Source organism: Nyctereutes procyonoides, unplaced genomic scaffold, assembly GCF_905146905.1.
Source record: "Nyctereutes procyonoides isolate TBG_1078 unplaced genomic scaffold, NYPRO_anot_genome, whole genome shotgun sequence".
Classification (NCBI taxonomy): Eukaryota; Metazoa; Chordata; class Mammalia; order Carnivora; family Canidae; genus Nyctereutes; species Nyctereutes procyonoides.
In genome coordinates this window covers 25,961,670-25,982,614 of record NW_026575122.1, presented here as the reverse complement: position 1 = coordinate 25,982,614, position 20,945 = coordinate 25,961,670, and the positions used below count along the sequence as shown (strand labels likewise).

The 20,945-nt window shown below is 47.6% G+C and overlaps 1 protein-coding gene across 13 annotated transcripts in view; it reads right to left on the bottom strand.

Annotated features, from left to right (window-relative positions):
• ANKS1B (ankyrin repeat and sterile alpha motif domain containing 1B) overlaps positions 1–20,945 on the bottom strand; it is a 1,038,970-nt gene that overhangs the window by 18,355 nt on the left and 999,670 nt on the right. For all 13 annotated transcript variants that reach the window (XM_055336281.1, XM_055336283.1, XM_055336282.1 and 10 more), the window contains 2 exons: positions 18,708–18,794; positions 10,495–10,632 (listed from right to left, as the gene is read on the bottom strand). In XM_055336281.1, the coding sequence (XP_055192256.1) occupies positions 10,495–10,632; positions 18,708–18,794 (225 nt within the window). The remainder of the gene's footprint in view (positions 1–10,494; positions 10,633–18,707; positions 18,795–20,945) is intronic.

Sequence of the window (20,945 nt, the reverse complement as noted above, 5' to 3'; positions counted from 1 at the left end):
AAACTGGTCAAAAGTAAAAATATATAGACATATATACATAGATGGTATCTATGTGCATAGAAAACAAGGATGTATATTAAGATTTTTACTAATGGTCATCTCTGAGTGTTGAGGCTGTGCAGGATCCTTCTCTTTGTATTTCTTCGTGTGGTTTGAACTTTATTCAAATGAAGATGAGTAATTTTACAGTCATAAAATATTATAAGCTTTTCCATTTTGATAATTAGAAACAAGAGAAAATATTCTAGCTCAAAAACTGCTTCCTTATTCCTTACCCATCACCTCGGGGTTCTAAGTGCCGTTTCCATTTTTGGCAGAGAGTGCTGGACACTGTTCCAAGCGAAACCCAAGGCCCTGCTTGCAGGCGTTACTCTGGCCCACCTCCACGTACCAGTGGGGCTGGCCATCCATTTGGCCAAGGATCCCATGTAGGTGCTTCCATTTTCACACTGGATGTCAAGTCTAACATCTGTTTGGTTGAATTTTAGAAGACATAGCTCCTTCTTTAACCCGGAGCCCCAATATGTCTACTCCAAGGGCAGAGCAGAGGGTGTGAACTTCAACTGTCCAGTTTCTATCCCGCTTAGCTGAACAATGTGGTACATGGACATTCACTTGCACACGAGCACCCTTGCAGCTGTGCTGGGTGTTATCCCTGCACCTCAGCTGCACCACCCTGTGAGCCCAGACCATCTTCTATGTCATCTCACAGGGAGGATAAAGCAGTCCTTGCAGGCCCTCCCACAGGACATGGCTTACTACCACCTGCTGAGTGCCGGCCGTGGATCAGCCAGTCTTCACAGCTACTTATAAAGGGAGAATGGTCCCCTCAACCTCCCATTTTATGTGTGAGCAGTTCAGGATTGGTGAGACTGATTAACTGGGCCAAGTTCAAACTGCTGTGGTAATGGGGGCAGAGTCAGGATTCAAACCTAGGTCTGACCTCAGAGGAGCCAGTATTTTGTGCCACGGGGCTTCCTGCCTTATTGCTGTCACGAGGTTGCTCGTGTTCTACTTCCATCGAGGCCACCTCCAAGGGCGCATCTTGTGTCTGGGGGACTCGCTCTGTGTGAGATGCTATCGTACAGTGTTCCATCACAGACCTCCAGGCGAAAGGTTCTTTCAGACTTTATGCCTCATTGAAGCTTTGTTTTCTGAGAGGATGAGTTATGCTCCTCTTTCAAAGCAGCATGCATCTCCCTCTTTGCCTTGACGTCCAGGGAGCTCACAGCCAAATCTGAGGCTCAGCTCTAACAGCTATGGCCAACTCTGTGGTCCGCGTGTTGACGTTAAAACTCTTTCCCTGGCATTGAGCTTCCTTTGAGTAGACCTCTACCCTAGTTCAGATCTGTGTGCGCCTAGGTTTTCAGACCTGTCATACCTATTCATGGAGGCTGCCTTAAATCCTTTGTGGAAGGGGGCATAGGTGGTGTCTGTTTCTTCAGGTAAATGTTTATTCAAGAGCTCCCTTTGTTTAACCCACTCCTGCCAAAATGGCTGACAAGGTATATCATACTCGCTTGCCCATCACCTGAGGAAAGTGACAGTAAGGGAGCAAGCTGAGGGGGGATAGGACACCACGGGGAAAGAGGCCTTGTTGGCCCAGGCTGGGAAGCTGCTGTTTACCAGTAGACCATCCTGACCTGCCTACTGGCATTTTCCATTAGCACTAAAAAAACAGCCACCGTACTTCAGGAACTACAATGGCAGGAGTGTGTTAGCTCCATACCCCAGAAAATGACAGCCCCTCACCTGGCTGTTCTTTGGTCTCCGGGGGTCAGTGGAGGCTCGTCACATCCAAGGAGGAATGCAGTTGGACATTCAAAGCATGGACCTTTTCTGTGCATGGAAACCCCAGATGGGGTGGAGAAGCCAAGGGCACCATGAGGAGCCTCAGAGTGCCGCTACACAAGTGCTGGTGAATAAAGGCTGCGCCTAGATGGCCGGCAGAGGCTAGACCCACCTAACCACGGCACCCATCACGGTCACTGAGGGGATGGCACTGGGAGTGGGGGCTCCTCCAGGTGACCTTGAGGTCTCTTTCCACCCTGGGGGATCCACGATTGTAGGACTAGAAGCTGACGTCCCCTACCTAGCCAACTACTTGCTGTTCTGAGGTGTTCACAGAGCTGACACCACATTAAGTCGCAGCATATTACACAAAGGCCACACTGCAGGACTTGACAGTCTCACAACCAGTACTTAGAGGTGCAGCGGCCAGGAGGCTGGCCTTCATCTGAGAGGATGTCCTCATTGCAACAATCACCCTAGAGATGATTCCAAATGGCCAAGCATTCTGTCTATTGTGGAATGGCTTTTGTTTTTGGCAAAACACCCTTTTCCCATCTCCAACCCTTGGCTGGTGAGTTACTACTCATCCTTGAAGATTCATCTGGGGCATTCTGTCTTCCAGGAGTCCTCTCTTAGTCTGCTGTCCCAACCCCTGGGTTAAGCCAGGTGCCCCTCCTCAGGTAGCCCTGCAGCACCTTGACATCGCTCTACTTACTGCATGGTATATACTAGTGTTTTCTCTCCATAGGGCCACTCCCTCTGTTGATGGAGCTCCTTGAAGTTCTAGTCTCATCTGACTTTGTGTTTACTGGGCTTGGGATACATGAGGTGCTCAACAAATGTTTGTTGGAAGAATTGAAAAAAGGAAGCTGCCTGGTAGGTTCCTAAAATCAGAGGACTTGCACTTAAGGGTTATATATGGATGAACATGGATGGACAGAGCCAATTCTTGTCCCCTCCCTTCCCTCTTGCAGGTAGACCTGGATGCATAAGTGCCAAACATGGGCAGGCAATGCCATGGGGGCCCTGAAGACAAAGGAAAGCGGCTTTAAATCTGGGTCCTTGGTGGGGTCTCCAGAAAGAAGCCACATTTTTCTGTTGGCTGTATTTTGCTTGTACTTCTTGTTTTTTAAGGGCTTGGGTAAGCTTCATCTACAAGTTGCTTCACCCACGTCTTGAGGCAAAAATAACTCTGGGAATATTCTGAGCATATTCACAGAATTCATTGACATCTCCTTAACTCTACCTATAGTTAGTTCTCTCAAGTACCAGACAGAAATTAATCTTGAGAGCTTATACTTGTGGAAATAAATACTGTCCCATCACAGGCCTTGCGGTAGGTATGCTCCTAAGGATGTCTATCTAGTCCAGGGCTGATAGGTTGATGGACCAACGTGCAGATAGCTTCGTCAGGGCTAATTTCAGCTCACTTAAGAGAATCAGGAAATTCCTATTTTTCCCTCATTGTAACAGGAGCACATGTAGACAATTTTGAAAATACATAAAAGAACAGAAAAATCACTTGTAAAATTCTACTGCTGGAATATAGCCAGTACTGCATTTTGGTTTATTTTCTTTTTACATATGCACAAATACTTGAGTATACTCTATGAAGGTTTATCTACGTGAACTTAAAAAACAATTAGAATCATCCCTAATGTGTGGTTTTGCAAGCTGCTTTTTCGTGCGACATTAAATCATGAATGGCTTTTGCCTGCTGCTAAGTGGTCTTCAAAAACCAGATTTTAAAAGATTTTTATTATTATTTTTTTTTAATCCAGATTTTTACAGGCAGCAGAACATCCCATTACCTGCGAAGGTTTAACTTCATGCCTTACCCTGAATACACATGTGTGCCGCAGCTTTACAAAGACTGAGCAAGGAGAGGGGGCGTCCTCCCTGAGTCAGGACCTGCTGTTTTGTACCTCTGCAGTCCCCCCTGAGGCTGTGCACCTGTGCCCCATGGTCACCCATCCACATGGGACCGCAGCCCAGGCCGGCTGGATAGTGGGCCTTGACCAGCCCCACTGCAGGACTGGCTTGCCAGGGCAGAAGCAAAACACAGCAGATCTTTCTCCTGTTTCTCAGCAGGGACTTGGAGAAGGGATGTGCACAGGAGGGGCTTGCTAGATTTCAACCTCTTCTCACTCTTTTTTTTTTTTTAAAAGATTTCATTTACTTATTCATGAGAGACACAGAGAGAAGCAGAGACAGGAGAAGCAGGTTCCATGCAAGGAGCCCGATATGGGACTCGATCCCAGGACTCCGGGATCACGCCCTGAGCCGAAGGCAGACGCTCAACTGCTGAGCCACCCAGGTGTCTGTCTCTTCTCGCTCTTCAAAAGTCGAAGCTCCTAGTGGAAGCTACATAACCCCATCACTAACTTGTGATACCTTTGAAAAGGGTGTGGGGGGGGCACCTACCAAATTCAAACCCCTTTTGATTTGAATCCTGCTCATTGAAAATCTTTCTCAAATGGACATATCCACTTCCTCGGCTTAATACACACAGTGAATACAAGTGACTTTTCCTTGCTTTATCGCAGATGCGTGTCTAGTGCCATGAGCTCGCCATTCCAAAATGAATTAATGAGTTGTCACGCCTGCAAACTTATCACATGTTCACACAAACCAAGCGTTCAGCTTCTAGCCCGAGCCACCTCCTCTGGGAGCCCCGGCCCTGTTGGGTGCTGGCCCAGCTCCGGGACAGCATGGTTGGGATTTTCTTGCAACAATTTGTTAGGTCCCCTACTCCTTCTGAATCATGAGCTCCTGGAGAGCAGGGACCTGCGCCGGACTCATAGTAGGCACTCAGTATGTACTTCAGTGGACTCCTGGCTTTCTCCTCAAGTGTGGACTACGGCGGCAGCAAACACATGCTCTCGGTGGAAAACTGGGACCTAAGTCCTCATCCAGGTTCTGATGACAAGAGAGAATGCAACCTCCACCAAACTGCTACTACCCCTTTGCCCATCCCTAGCAGCTCACAAGGACGGAACACCCTGGGCTGGGAGTGGGCATGCAGTAGCTCATTTAATTCTTAGGCTCCGTTGGAGGTGTGCACTGTCATGTTTATCTCTGTTTTGGAGAGGGAGGAACCTGAGGACTAGTTCTCCACCAAACTATTAAAGCTAAGGTGCGCTGACCTGACTCTAAAGGCCACACCTCTAAAGGTGACATCTGATTTTTTGTTTGTTTGTTTGTTTTAGTTCTTCGGGAGGAGGCTATATGAACACATGTATAAATGCTGCCAGACAATCTGTGAAAAAAAAATGTCAGAATGCCTTTTGTTCTCACTTCCCAAAAATGGGATTGACTTAAGGCACTAATAACATCCCTCCCTCCCTTCCTCTCTCACAAAAAAATAGGGATGAGAGAGAAAAAAAAAGTGATTATTATTCTTTGAATACCCACCCACCTTTGACTTTGTGACTTGGCTGATTCTCAATGATTTATGCCAATTCAGGAAAGAGAGACAGAAATGCACCCTGACAGTGTTAATTTATTCCTTTTTTCTTGGCGAGGGAACAAGTGGTAGGGTATAAGGATCACCAGGTTGGCAGCGCTGTCTTTTTTTTTTTTTTTTTTTTTTTTATTCAATTAGAGCCACTTGATGCTCTTGGGAGCAGGATCCTTCCTGACACCGACCTGCAGAGGCGTTTCACTGACCTGGGGCCCAGGAATGGCTGGAACTTTGCTGTCAGGTACTGTTACATGGTGCACATGAGCCGGGGAGGTGATCGGTTCCATCCTGAGGGCTCTCTGCACTTGAACATTTTCTTCTATGGCCATGCACTCTGACAGTATTCCTAGCCAAGGAGGTGGAGGGCCACTTTCAGGGGGAGAAGGTGAGAAGCAGAACAAAAGCTGCCACTGAGCTGCATGTAAATATTAATTTAGTTGTCAGAGGCCACCTAGTGCCAACAGCACCACCACCAGCAGCAGTCTTGCACCAGATGCCCACTTTGTCAGACAACCTCTGCAGCAGTAAGTCATAAACCCTTCTCATCGGGAGCTTTGAGCAACTCCCTGTATGTACTTTCACAGTTTACAAACGGGTAGGTAGTATGGGTGAAGGGGGGAAAGGGTGCAAACGACTTCCAGGTACAAATTCTGGGGATGTCACCTAGAGCACAGTGACCACAGTTAATGATATTATACTGGATATTTGAGGGCAGATCTTAAAGTTCTCATCACAAGGGGGGAAAAAAAAACCTGTTTAACTGTGAGGTTGGTGGATATTCACCAAAGCTACGGTAGTGACCACCTCCCAATATGCACATAAATCATTATGTCGTCTACTTAAAACGAATACAAAGTCGGAGGCCAATTATATTTCACTCAAATTAGGGGAAAACGGGGGCGGCTCAAGAATTTTAATTTCATTAAACATGGGCAGCCCGGTTGGCTCAGCGGCTTAGCGCCGCCTTTGGCCCAGGGCGTGATCCTGGAGACCCGGGATCAAATCCCACGTTTGGCTCCCTGCAGGGAGCCTGCTTCTCCCTCTGCCTGTGTCTCTGCCTCTCTCTGGGTCTCTCATGAATAAACAAAAATCTTAAAAAAAAAAGAATTTTAATTTCATTAAACAGATAAGAAAAACTCAAGAAAGAAACTCACAGCAGAGCCAAAGTCAGAAGCTGATGTAGGTCCCATTGGTCAGGACAGGTGTCAGGACAAAAGAACTCTACTGTCCTCCCCCCCTCCCTACCCAGTGCTTTGGCTTGTGCTGGTATATCCTGGCAGAGGGTGCTATCAGCTCCTCTCACACAGTCCACCCAACACGTCTGCCTGCATTTCGTCATTTCTGCTTCTCCGGGTTAGTTCCTTGCATGGCCCACATTCAGCCAAGAAAGCACAGGAAGGAGGGAGCTTCGTCTCCCACATCCACCACCCACCAGCATCATGACTTCAACATTCCCTGCATGTCCCCGAGCCAGCCGGGACCGTACCACGTGCTGCACCAAGATTACAGAATTCAGGAGTCGCACGTAAGAGAAACATGAGCATGGTTAAAAATATCTAAGACTGTGAACGTATTCATTATACAGAAATGAGGATTAGCAAGGGTCTAGCAGCCTTCATGGCTTTTGATACTATTTTAAAAAAAACCCTCATATTTTAAAACTACTGAATGAAGGCCTCTCTAGACTTTTGCAATAAATACGATTGTCCCACAGAGTGTGCATTAAAACCTTTCTGACCCACCTACCTCATTTTATTACTTAGAAATCTGGATTGAGCAAACAGTACCTAGAAGGTGACAGTTGCCAAATTACCTTGCTTGTATCTGTTTCTTACCTATTGCGTCCTTCTAAGGTTAAGGTTGGTCACTACAGCTTTGGGATCTGGTGGTCACCGAGACATCATTTCCTCCTCCTCCCTGCAGCCTGTGCCTTGGCAATCCTAGCTAGTATGGTATTCCTCTTTGGCCATCTGAGATCATGACACATCCTTTTCTTCTACCCAGTGTGACTGCTGTCTCTTCTCTTATGTCTTCACTGCCTGGAAGGTGGGGTGTGAGAAGCCCTTTGTTCTGCAGTGGATGGATGAGGTACTTCCCAGGCCTTGTGAGTTAGAGATAGGAACAGATATCACTGCCATGGTGGGGAGAGTCTAGAATGCAAGGAGATACGGTCCTTGCCAGTGGGTACATCCTGGCTTTTCTCATGGGAACCTGGCCCCCCTAATTCCACTTTTGCTCTAGTCTCTTTACTTTCACCGACCTGTCACCTGAAACTGAAACTCTCACAGGCTGCATGTACCATAGATTCTAAGTAATGGAGATAGGTGTAGCGATCCTAAAGTGGAACATTTCCTAAAGTATGTTCTGTAGGATGCCACCCCTGCAAGGTGCACTCTGAAGAAGGCTCAACAGCCAGGTGAAGTTGGGAGACACAGGGACCCACCCGCTCCTGGCATCTGAGCTACACGTGGTAGCTCTGTAGGGGGACTTGGGCCTCCCTTTCCAGGCCACAGGATTTCCATGAGAAGATACTCTGAATTTCAAATGTAACTTTCCCTAACTGGAAGTGTTCTAGACATCACTGAATTGTCTCAATGATCGCAGATATTCATAACATTTTTTGACCTGTAAAAGGTTTACAAGGGTCAAAGAAGCAATAACTCTGCAATAAAAAAATATGTATGTACTCATACGTACCAGCTAAAAGATAAAATGTATACTTAAGGCAGCCTTTTTAAATTTTTTTTTCCATTTGGGTGGCTCAGGGGAATGACTCACATCAAAATAATTTTAAAGTTTCGAGACTGGACTGAATATTGAACTGCCCTATATAAAAAGATACAAAATCCATGCTCAAAGAGGCTTTTTTTTTTTTGATGCAAGCAAAGCTTGTCGCATCTCAAAATTGCTCAAAGGCCCCGGTGAAGGCTGGTGGCCTTCGTTACTATTTTTGAGGTTAGACAAACTGTGTTCACCTAGAGAGGATTAAAATGATGGATTTGTGGTGTATGATAAAAATCCATTGGAGCTGATACCGGAATCCTAAGCCTGTGAAGGTCTGTAGTAAATCAAACATCTGGGTGAAAAGATAAAAGATGAAGCACTTCTCTACATGCCTCTAAATGTATCGGGGACATCGTGTTGAACCTAAAACTAAACAGTTGACTATTTTCCCCCACACTTCACCTCAGTGTGTGTGTGTGTGTGTGTGTGTGTTGCTAAAACCTCAAGGGGGCAGATGGCCCATGAGAATCATTTTTAGTTTGAATATAGGACAGTGTTTGGGGGATGATCACAAAGGACAATTATATATTACTTTAAAAACCGATTTAGAAAGAAATGCCGCAGTACTCGATGAAAGGCTGGAATTCGTCCCGAAGGGTATCACAGTATTAACTTGGACGGTCAGGGAAAATCTTGCACAGAGGCAATAGACCATTCTAAGGCCTGTAGAGCCAATATTTTCTTTCTCTTGTTTCTATATCATTTATTTGTTTATTTATTGCTTCTTTTGTTTTTTTTCCAGTTCTTTTACAAGAGCAGTGGGGAAACTGTATCACAAATACACTTGCGGCAAATCTATTTTATGTCTTTTAGCTGAAAGGGAACCAGGCTGTCAATGGTGATGTCAGTAGACAAGGAGAGGGAAGAGGTGTGTGTGTGTGGGGGAGCTGACATGGAACACCTATTATTTACAAGGCACACTCCATATGTACCTTCATTTCAATCCTGACAGAAACCGTGAGGCGCGAATCCCTGTACCTGGTTTCCAGACAGAGGACATCAAGACTCTGGAAAGTCTTGCCAGTGGTTGAAGGCCAGGGAGCTGGAAGCCACGTTGGGGGGTGGACACTCATCTGCCTATCCTTTTCTGTGACACCCAACTACCACAGTGAAAGGTGTCTCATGCAAACCAAAGTACGTGTGGAGAGAAGGGAACTTCTGCTGTTTACAGAAACAACCACCTTTCACAAGAATCGCGAGTAATGTTTAAGGCACCACAAGACTACTGCTGAAATGACTTTAATCAACTCTGCTGGTCTCATGCAAACAGACACAGCTAGATACTCAGAGCAGCCTCTGCGGGCTTTGCTTTGTAGTCTTATAGTCGCCACATATCACTTTTACCTTATTTTCCGCATATCTCCCAAATAGGAGGAATTTTCTTCAAAGGCATGTGAACATCCTTTCCTGTTTTCAATCTTCACACATTGAAAGAGATGAGCCACTGGCAGCAGGATACAAACGCTCTGGGCATGAGCTTAATGTTCCTTAGAATGGTGTGTATTTTGGATTATGGTAGTCTTTGGTCCCTAGGTGGTAGGCGAGGCTGACAAAAACTGCTCCAAGGACTTTCACCCCATGACACGGACCTGTGTGGGCTGGCCTCCCAGGAATCCATCATATTGTCCTTTCCGGGTAATTCTTTAATTATGCATATTTCAAACACATTGGACAGAATGGTGCTGTCAAATTAAAGTGGCATTTTACAATTCTTCTGATTATAGATTATTTCATGGTTGCAGCCACATCTGTTCTATCTGCTTCAAATGCAGAGCTCCCAAGGTACCATGTTAGAAATGTCTGCAAGAGTTTGTACCACATCAAAGTATCCGTCTATCTATCTTGGAGGAACACTTGTTCTCTAGAACTGCTTTCATTTCTCAAGTCAATAGTAAAGGGCTCATATTTAGACTCAATGACAAACAGGACTACAAGTGGTGTAATACCACAAGTATGCCATCCTAAGACTAACTTCTGAATGCACAAATGGATCAAACCTTGGTGTTCCCAGTTATCATTTGTAGGTGTCTCATTTGCTTGACTACTTTGTAATACAGAAGACCACAGATGATGCATGAGTCGCTGAAATTTCTGTTTCTCCCCAACGAGCCTAGATGGCGATGCCCTACTATTTAGAAATTGCCACCAGAGAAACCAACAGGCCTGACTATATTTCGGTACCAAAGAAAGACAGGAACCTATCAAATCTGAAAAGTGAAGTTAGTAGTTGAGCAATAGCAGTTCAGATACCAAGTACAAGGGGAGTTCTAAATTTAATGGATGAAGGACAATACAGAAAAAGCTCAGAAAAACCCAGTCTGCAGAATATCTCACATGAGGCATACCTTGACACTTGATAAACAAACCAAGTATCTTAACTGCAGGTTGAGCTTTCCACACACTGCAGGTACCATCCAGGGAAATATTTAATCTGTCCAAAGACAGAACTTACTCACCACATCAAAGGCAGTAAACACGTGACAGTAGTGGTGATTGGACTTCAAATCTTTTGTGATATAAGCAAAGGTTGATAGGTCTTCTGGGTCCTGGGCAGCACAGGAGATATTACGAATTTCATGCTCGGCAATTATGTTCTGGAATAAATGAAATATACTCTTTGTTTTCTTTTGCAAACCAGCATATTTTAGAATCAAGGCAAAGGACTTGGGAATCAGCTGCCTTCCCCCTTTCTAGAATGTTCTAGACTGACACCATTCAAAGTGACCCAACACGCTATCTGTGGGCACATGTCCACCAGGTCTGGAAGGAATGTTTTCATTGAATTAAAAACAACCTAATGTCATCATATCCTGGGGCAGTGGTTCTCACCAGGTGCTGTGAGCAGAAGCACTTGGGGTGGCACTCTCCAAAAAAAAGAAAAGTAGTTCCTAAGCATTTTACTGTTCTCATTCCCCACATACACCTATAGACAGGCGGGACTGCCTTCCGCGGATTCTGTCTGGAAGGGATCACCCACCACGTTCCACGTGCTGGGAGAAACTCCATCCCCAGGAGCTCTCCAGACCCTTGCCCATCCTGTGGCTCACTGTCCCATGTCCTGCCCCTGTTGCCTTGGAGCAAAGGCAGGTCTAGGAGGAAGAGGACAGGTGAGGCATCAAGGTGCTTTCTCCTGAAAACAGTTTCTTAAAGTTTAGTCGACAATGTGTCCTTAGTTTCAAGGGTATAACACAGGGACTCAGCTTCTCTGTACGACTGCAGAATGTGATTGCAGGGTCACAGACCATACTCCCTGTCTGGGCCTTTGCCTGGAAGCCAGTATCCACCCCTTCTCCCATTCTGCCCATCCTTCCATCCTCTTCCCTCTGAGAACCCTCAGTTTATTCTCTGTGTTTATAAGTCTGATTCTGCTTTTTGTTTATTCATTTATTTTTTTAAAGCTCCACATGAGTGAAATCCCATGGTTTTTGTCTTTTTTGAACTGACTTGTTTCATTTAGCATCATACTCTCCAGGTCCATCCATGTTGTTGCAAATGACAAGATCTCATCCTTTTTTAAAGCTGAGTAATATTCTATTATATATATGTGTGTGTATATATGTGTACAAACACACACACACACCTTCCTTATCCATCCATCTACTGACAGACCCTTGGGCTGCTTCCATGTCTTGGCTATTGTAAATAATCCTGCAATAAACATGGGGGGGGCATGTATCCCTTTGAATTAATGTTTTTGTTTTCTTTGGCTAAATACTCAGCAGTGGAATTACTGGATCATAATGTGGTTCTATTTTTAATTTTTTTGAGGAGCCTCCATAGCATTTTCCACAATAGCTATACCAGTTTGCATCCCCACCATCAGTGCAAGGTGTTCTCTCTGGAAGGTTCCAGCAGACGCTAAGGTGAAGAGGTGGTATCAGGGAAACAATCACCCTGCCTTATTCAGGTCTTGGACGCCCAGCTTGATGTCGGGCCCCATGGATGGCAGCACCTTACTAATTACACCCATGGTGCATGATTTTACGTGGGTGCTGTCATCACCATCCTACAGGCGGGGAAAATGGCACTCAGTGTAAGTGCCTTATGTGGGGCAGGTGGCCAAGCTAGAACTCGAATGCCATGGAGCTCAGGCTCTTTCATACACCGCAGGGCCCCTCATCTCCACCTCACTCTTCCTTGTTTAACATAATTTTATTTTTTTCTCTAGCATTTCTTCATACCATCTCCCTGCCAGCCCCCTCATCCCAATGTGCCTCCAAGAGTAACTGGTGGGAGGTAAGTGAAGAAAGGTTTAAGTGCCTTTATCCCTAAGCACAAAGTAACCAAGGAGCATCATGTTGGCTGCTGCAAAGCCTGCTAGAAAACTCTTTTGATACACAGATGTATTAAAAAGAAAAAAAATTCACATAATCATGCAATCCTTTTTTTATCTTATAAACAACCTATTTATGTTTTTTGCAGTTGTCACAGTTCTAAAACCCTCAATACTTTAGTTACGCTAATTACTTTTTAATTGCATGCTCTTAAATAACCTGTTGGCAATAAAATGTTCCACGTATACCCATCAAAGCCTAAAAATGCTTACAAAATGTCCTTCCCTGCCAGCACCCCCAGCAAGTACTGCATGTTCCTCACTCGACTGAGCTGTATGGTTGGGAAGCAATTACAGAATTAACACATAAAAGAAAATTAAATTAGGACATTCTTCACTGTGGCCCTGCATGTTGACACTACATGCAGCATTCTGTCAGAAATAAGTCAATTTGAAATTTGAATCCCATAAACAAATAACATTCTGCTGCAAGATACTGTTCCAAAATAGAAGGTCACGATCCTCTTCTGGCATTCAGATAGCATTTCTTCAAGTAGAAAACTAAATTAGGAACTAGTGAGTCTTAAAATGAATTTAAGAATCTACAGTCTTCACGGGGGTGATGTTAGTGAGTGCCAAGAGCTTCCACCGTCATCTTGATCAGGGGCTGCCATTACCTCAGGGAGTGTCGACTTGGGGTCACCTGTCTCAGATCCACTATCACCAGAAATAGAGTGTTGGCTCCAATTTTTTAAAACTAAATTGGCATTTTATGTTCTTCAGATCGTTTACTGCACACAGTAGATCAGAAGATCAACTTCTTGAGAAGTTTTACAGTGAAAAATGCCCTGTGATTTTTATTGCACTGAATTCCCTGAATCTAGCCAATGCACAAGATGCCACTTCTCAAGGATTTTTGGTGGCATGTGATGGCATCATGGCCCTGGGTGAAACTGTAAAGTAGGTAGAGTAGATCACTGGAGAGCTCTTTTTATCATGGACTGCATGCCTATGTCCTCCCCAAATTCCTATCTTGAGTTCTTAGGAATCCTGAAATCCTGAGCCGTGATGTGATATGGTATTTGGAGGGGGGCCTTTGGGAGGCAATAAGGTCCTGAGGATGGGGCCTTTATGATGGACTTGGTGCCCTTGCAAGAGAAGAGAAACCTAGTTTGCACTCTCCGCCATGCGAACACAGAGCAGGAAGGTGCCATCCACGAGTCAGGGAGTGAGCTCTCCTCAGACACTGAATCTGCTGGTGGCTTGACCTTGGACTTCCCAGCCTCCAGAACTGTGAGAAATAAATGCTTATTAAGCCACTCAGTCTGGTAATTTGTTATAGCAGCCCAAGTGGACGAAGACCTACTTTCTTGCTCTTCCCCAATTTCTTGTATGCCCCCACCTCTATTCCCCAGGAGCCCAGGGTCATTGCTGAGCTGTGCGCTGAGGCCTGCCCTCCTCTGCACTGCTCCGTGTTCCCAAGCCGGCCTCCTGTCCCGCCACTGGAACTTTTATTTCTCTGCTGCCGTGTGGTCTAGAGGGAGGGCAGGCTAAGGTATTCCATACTTGGTGAAGAATAACTGATATTTAATCATCCTTACTGGCATTTTAAAAATACGCTGTTAAGTGAATCCATATGGATAGCAGATGCAGGGCGGTATTTTTGAAGGGAATGTGCTGATCCATCCACGGGGCTGGAATGTGGCGACGCCCTGAGATCTCCGTTGAGACGCTGCCCTTACTCTGTCTACCTTCACACAACGGTGAGGCCAGCTCTCTGAGCGGAAGATGCGTCTCAGACCAAGGACACTACAGCTGGAGACTGGGTGGCTGGTTCCCTCCTTGGAGAAGATGCCAAGGGGGGACACATCCTTTCCACCTCCTGCCACACCTCAGTTAGTGGCTCCTCCATAAATGAACGGTTGGATGTCCACCTGAGGTACAGGTGCTGCTTCTCATTTAAGATGGGCTCCTCTCCTGTTGCTCGGCCTCCATGTCCAAGCATGTTCTAAGGAGACTAGAGCTTTTAAAAGGCTCAACAGGAGTGGGAAGGGGCTCCTGCCATCCCTTCTTTGGGATAGAAGGTTGGGCAGCTCAGTCTTCTGCATCACATGTTGAGAAGGTGCATGGCTGGTAGGTGTAGAATAGAAGCATCTGGTCCAGCCCATTAACAGAGAGGTTGTCAGGACGGTGTGTGATGCAGCAGTGGCGGGGCCTGGGAGTCGGCCTCTCCCCATTTCCCTCACTGCTGGCCTGACAGGCAGGGCTCTTCTCCTGAGTCTCCTCCTTGGGCTGGGCCTTCTCTGGCAGGATGCAACCTGCTATAGAGACAGCATCTGAAATGGGTGGGAGCCCTGCCGAGGGCTGCCTGGAGGTGGCCCGTGGAGAGGCTGATGCAGAGGAGAACGGCACACATGCCTAATGGGCTCTTCATTTGAGTCAAAGTTTTTAGGAGAAGAAGTATGTGCTATTTAAAAAAAAAAAAAAAGAGGGCACTTGTTTAAACAAATGTTCTGGATTATTTTGTGCTTAAAAGCGTAAGCCTGGGGATCCCTGGGTGGCGCAGCGGTTTGGCGCCTGCCTTTGGCCCAGGGCGCGATCCTGGAGACCCGGGATCGAATCCCACGTCGGGCTCCTGGTGCATGGAGCCTGCTTCTCCTTCTGCCTATGTCTCTGCCTCTCTCTCTCTCTCTCTCTCTCTCTCTCTGTGTGTGACTATCGTAAATAAAAAAAAAAAAAAGCGTAAGCCTATGTGAAGTTGGCTTTCCAGAAGCAAAAACACACACACACACCAAGGCCCAGGCCCGCACTGTTCCAAATTTAGCTGGATGGGAGGGCCGAGGAGGGGGTCGGGGCGGGAAGGCAAAACGCAGCCCCCTGCCAACCAAGAGCTGGATGCAGGGACTGTATCACCTCCAGCAAGGCCCTGCTGGTCTGAAGACAGGTCTGTAACCGAACTCTCAGACACCTGTGGGCAGGAGGCCACGCTGGGCTTACCCCTGGCCGTGGATGGGCAGGAAGCCCACGGGCCTTATCTTCCACATCTCCGGATGAGGTCTGTTCCAAGCTCCGTTTTTATTCCTTGGCCATTTTCTGCTCTCCCTTCTTCAATCAGGATTAGAGGTTGTTCGTTTCCTAAGTGTCTAGGCTCCACATTGGCTAGTGCCCATCTGGGCCCCGGCAGCTGAGTCACTTAGGGATTCAAGAACACTGAGCTCACCTGGATAATTCAGGATCATCTCCATGTTTTCAGGTCCTCACCTTATGTTAACTTTAACCTTGACTACAAGGGGTCCCAGGGTCAAGGGATTAAGGTGTGGCCACCCTATTCTATCACAGGAACCATCATTTAGGGATTCAAGGAAAGGAAAGACACGCCTTGCTGGAGGCTGATTGTCCTGTGGAATGGGGTCACGGTGGGGAAGAGCAGTGCTGGGGCTCCCCGGTGCCCAGGCCATGCTGGATCAGGGTGCAGGGTGGGGGTCAGGCCCGGGTCCTTCCCCACGACCAGCCCCCAGAAGTCCCAGGCCTGCCTCCTTCTGTGAGCACCTCCACCTCCATGGGCACCTTCACCCTTGCAGTGGAGCGGGGACCCCTGGGGTAGCGGTCGGCTGTTAGGGGTGGGGCGTGCCCAGAGCACCCAGTATGAATGTGGAGGTGCAACTTCAGGGGGGTGCCCTCTTCCAGACTTGGTGGCCAGCACCTCAGTCGCACCCCACCCACGGGGTCCCCAAACATGCATCCCTTCCACCAGTGCTTCCCGTGCCAAGCCCACTAAAACCAGGCCTCCCAGGGGACAAACTCCCTACACACAGTGAAAGCAGGGCTCCTGAGCTTACCCCGTGCCTCAACCCAGGATGAGCATTGGCGGGGGGTGGGCTGGCCTCTGCCACAGGGCAGGTGCACTGCTGGGGGCCAGGCCTCAGCACATGACCTGGGCACGGCCCCTCCACAGTGGCCCCGTGAGCCTGTGGGACGAGGGGGGCTGCTGCTCAGCCTTCTGCAGCCTAAGCCCCCCAGCACGGCCGGGCACCCTGCATTCCTTCACCGTTCCACCTCAGTCTCTCTGTTGGGTCTTCTCATACCCCCACCACCAGACCGTGGCCTGGAATCACCCACTCTGTCCCCACCCACTGTTGGGTCAGGGCCAATCAGCCACCTTGCAGGGCCCCGGGATGTCAAAGTCAGTGACGTCTCCCCCCTACCCCCCCTTCCCAGACAAGCGCCAGGCACATGTGGCTATGGAAAGGTCGGCTTTGCCCACCACCAACACAGGCATGTGGCCTCCACCCTAGATTCTGAAACTACGTTCAGGACCACACTCCAGGAACTGGGAAGGTATGCTGGCCTTCTTTAGTGCTTTCATTTGCACAGAATCATCTTGGGCGTGTTTCTCAGTGCTTCCGCTTCCGCAGAACAGGGACTGGTGAGTGGATTGGATAACTCATCCCACTACTGGCGACTGAAGCAGACGCATGTCCTCAGGGTATGGGGGGGATCCAGAGGTACAGGCCTCAGAGTGGCTGTGAGCCGAATGCAACAGAACTGATGGAGCCCTCTCAGTTCTCTGATCGTGCACAGTGGATTAGAGAGGGTGCTATTAATATAGACACATCCCGTCACGCCACCAGCTTCACAGGATGACTGCGAATGTCTCAGGTCAAATGCCACTTGTTTAGAAATTATCAGAGTCTGCTACTGTGAAGGTGGTTAACCTAAGGGAATATCGACCTCTTCTACTAGAAATATATTGCCATTCACAGTTTTCAAATGCAAATGGGAGAGGGTTGCTTCAGGTAAGGGGGAGAAAAAAACCCCAATGCCAAAGCCTTTCTTGAAATTTAGCAACAGCGATGGCCATGATGTTGTCTATAAGAGTCCTATAAAGTCCTGAAACCTTCAAAATCAACTATCATTTCAGGAGAAAGGAAGTTTGTGCACCAGTAACTAGTTGCTTCCAACTTATAAAAAAGCAGACCAATCGGGATTTTTTTTTTTCTTTTTCCAATCGATATTTTTTTCTGATGAGAATCTCCACAGTTGTAATCCCACAATAGTAACTATTGATGACATATCACTATCATTCCACACATGGCACCCGACTCTGTACCTTGGACATCATCTGCCTACAGGATCATGCTGGGTTATGAGCTTTCTGCTTCAGTTTCAGAACTGTTTCTAAAATTGGGAGGTTGCTCGCCTAAGTCGATCTGGGGAGCCTGGGCTTGTCTAACTGTTGATACAGCAATCTCCTTGGTTCTATCAAACAAATCAGGGGAACTCCAGATTGGTTGATTCAGATGCTGGGGGATATTCTAGCCACCCAAGAGTCCCTGCCCATGGAGCTCCCTGCTGGTGTCTTAAGTCCGGTTGCTCCTGGCCCTAAGTTACTATTGTTTAGTTCACCTGTTTCATGACTTTGAGTCCCATTCTCTAAAATGGAGTACAGGTGTGTGTGTGGGGGGTGTGAGTGGGTAGGGGGCCCAGAAAATAAATGGTATTCACCAGTGAGAATCACTTCATTTCCCCTCTTCCTACAATTTATCAGTTGGGAGGCTATAGGAATAAAACACGCATTCATCTGGGGGGTGCTGTGAGGAGGGACCGGTCAGGTTTGGCTGTTGATGGAGAGGGACAATGGTCACACCCGAGTATCCTAGTCTAGTGCAGACATGGTCATGTTCGCCAAAGAGGAACTCCGGAACACTTAGGTAAAACGCAGCCCTGCTGTTCACACTGGACCACAGCACCCATGACCCATGCTCCCACCGTGAGCACAAAGTCACAGCAGAGTTACAGCAGGGCCTCAGCTTCTTCCCTGATTGTGCCTCTTAACAAAACGATACAGCTGAAGGCCTCTCTTCCATCTCAAGAGCTGAGAACAGACACAATTATAAGATACAGAAGTCAGAGAATGTGTTCCTTGCGTCAGGTGCGGTGCTGATTACACACATCCAAAGAAAGGATCTATACATCTCTAGAAAAATGGGAAGACAAATGCCCCAGGCCTTGTTAGCCAGTAACATTTCCTCTGGCGGAGGAACAATGAGATTGCTGCATTTTCATTATAAATGTGCCTTTTTAAAAATTATTCCTGTTGTAATGTTCTCTAATCCGAGGGGGAAATGCTGGATACTAAGTAGCCAAAGTCTATTAGAGAAGATGCCACAGAAAAAGCAAAATACATATAGGAATCCTAGATGAAGTCCTCCAGACCTCCAGGGGAAATGTGCCCTCCTGTATATATGTACAAGTGTGTGCACGTGTATGTGTCCACGGTTGTGTTCAGGGAGCAGAAAGGTGGGCGCGGGGGAGCAGGAGGGGAACAAAAGGAATTTAGATCACACACCCAGGTGCCTATCAGGTATCTAAACCAAAGAGACACGCGGTACTCACCTTATTTGTTGCATCAATAAATTTGACTCCTTTATAAGAGACCGAGAGAATAATAGTGGGGACCTTCTTCATTTGCTCTGTAGACTTCTGAAATTAAAATTAGAAAGCTGTTAAGAGTGGTTTGTGTTGCATGGCAACTGAAGCACATTAATTTCTCCTCTTGAAAGGTAAAAATAAGCCCCCAACTTAAAAACAACACACACACCAAACACACTGATTTAAATGTGTATCTCTCTTCTCTTGGGCTTAGCTACGGTTTGGTCCTCTAAAGTGTCTGTCTTGCACTTGGGGGTCTGTAAAGAGCTTGTTCTGCAGCCTCACATGGGTGAAGGGTATGTCTTCTCCAGGACACCAAAGGGGGGGCATGAACAGCTCTGTCTCCCACTGCACTTTCAAGTAACCACCCTTTGACTGGCGTTAAGCCACATCAGAGTGAACTCCCAGGGTGAGGTGTGCAGTGACAAAATAGATGCTATCACTCCCCCTTTCTCCTAGCTACTCCTTTCTCATGGCACCATACTGGTCTGAATATGTAGCTGGAAATAGGGGTTTAAAAGACATCATTGTGAATTTTTCCAGAACCTGGCCAAATCCGTAAGAACAGATATGCTTAGGGCACCATGGCTGCAACCACACAGGGTGGGATAGTACGGCCCTGCGACAACGAGGCCCTCCGGGGACACTCTGTTTTGAGCCACGGCAGGACCAGACAGTCCAGGTAACCTACTTTATCACCGAGAGCTGTTACACCTCCTTAGGCCAAGGCCTTAGGATGGACGTCCACACGGGCCTAACGTGCCGAGACCTGCGGCTTCTGCGGAGAGTTTCTCCACAATTTAGGATGGGCCTTTTCTGGGTGGCTTTATCATCTGTCACAGGTCACCAATGGTCTGGGGACTCCCATTTCCCACTCTGGGGCCTCCAGATAACCGTGTTACATATTGAGAAGAACCTACCTGACAGTTAGCCTGATGGAGTTTCCAGATAAGACAGGGAGGAACAAAGCAGGAGAGAAAATACACAAAAAGGTGAGGAAACCATTTCAATAAATCACCAACAGCATAAAGTCCCGAGAAAGGGCTCGGAGAACGGGCTTCGCACGGGAACGCGGACGAGGATGCAGCAAAACTGCTATGGCGGGAACTGCTGTGGGTTTTTAGAGACCCCGCCTCTCCCTTTTCCCGCCTCCTCCTCCCTGTTTGCCGCCCCCACGGCTTCCCCTTCCACGACCATGTTCTGCAAACACCTGCCTTACGGATATTAAAGTAACTGAGAGAGAACATTACCCAATTTTCTGTGGGTTTTTTTTTTTTCTGTCCTTATCTAAGTCCAATTTGCCAACATACCGACTTTCTGTTTTTTTAAACCCTAAAATGTGACCAGAATTAAAGAAGGCTTTTACTTGGATAGTGTGAATGAACCTCACTGAACTCATAATAATTACGTTGCACCTTTCACTTGAGCCATGGAAAAGGTGTTTCAGGTTCCACCGTGTTTTGCTACGTCTTTTGGAGAGCTAGACACCTGCTTCAAAGACAGGGCAAACGGGTAAGAGCGTTACTAGTCTTTATTGACTCTTTCATGCAGTATAGACAAAAGCAGCTCTTCTAAGTGCTTTTAGCTACTTTTAAAACTACCCCAACTTGCCAGTCTCCTTTTGTGACGGCCAAAAAGATTTGGATACTTTTATCCTTCCAATGCTTTATCCAAGCAACTATTTAAAAAGCTGCAAGACAAATCAAAGGTAAAGCCAGGAGAGCCAACATGGCGGCGGCGGCGGCGGCGACGTGAAGGCAGCACAGGGGCCTGGGCCGGCCGCCGCACGTGCGTGAGGAGCGTACGTGAGGGGCGTGCGTGAGGGGCGTGCGTGAGGGGCGTGCGTGAGGGGCGTGCGTGAGGGGCGTGCGTGAGGGGCGTGCCTGAGGAGCCTCGCACCCCGCCGCGTCCCGCCCCTCGTCAGCCCGGCCGCCCGCACTACGACCGAGACCCGCGCAGCTAACCTAAGATGAAAACACCGACGCCCCGTTTAGCGTCAGGAAAACCCCAGAAAAGGAAGAAAGCAAAGCCGTTTGTGGTCCACTCAGCGGCTGCGAAGGTGCAACGCGCAGCTCCCGGCTGAGAGAACGCGGGGCCCACCTCGGGCCTGTGGGCCGCCCGCGGCGCCGCGCCGAGAAGCTGGGACCCGCGCCGGGGCTCGGCGGGGACAGCGGCCGGGCTGTCGGGCTGTCGCTCCGTTCC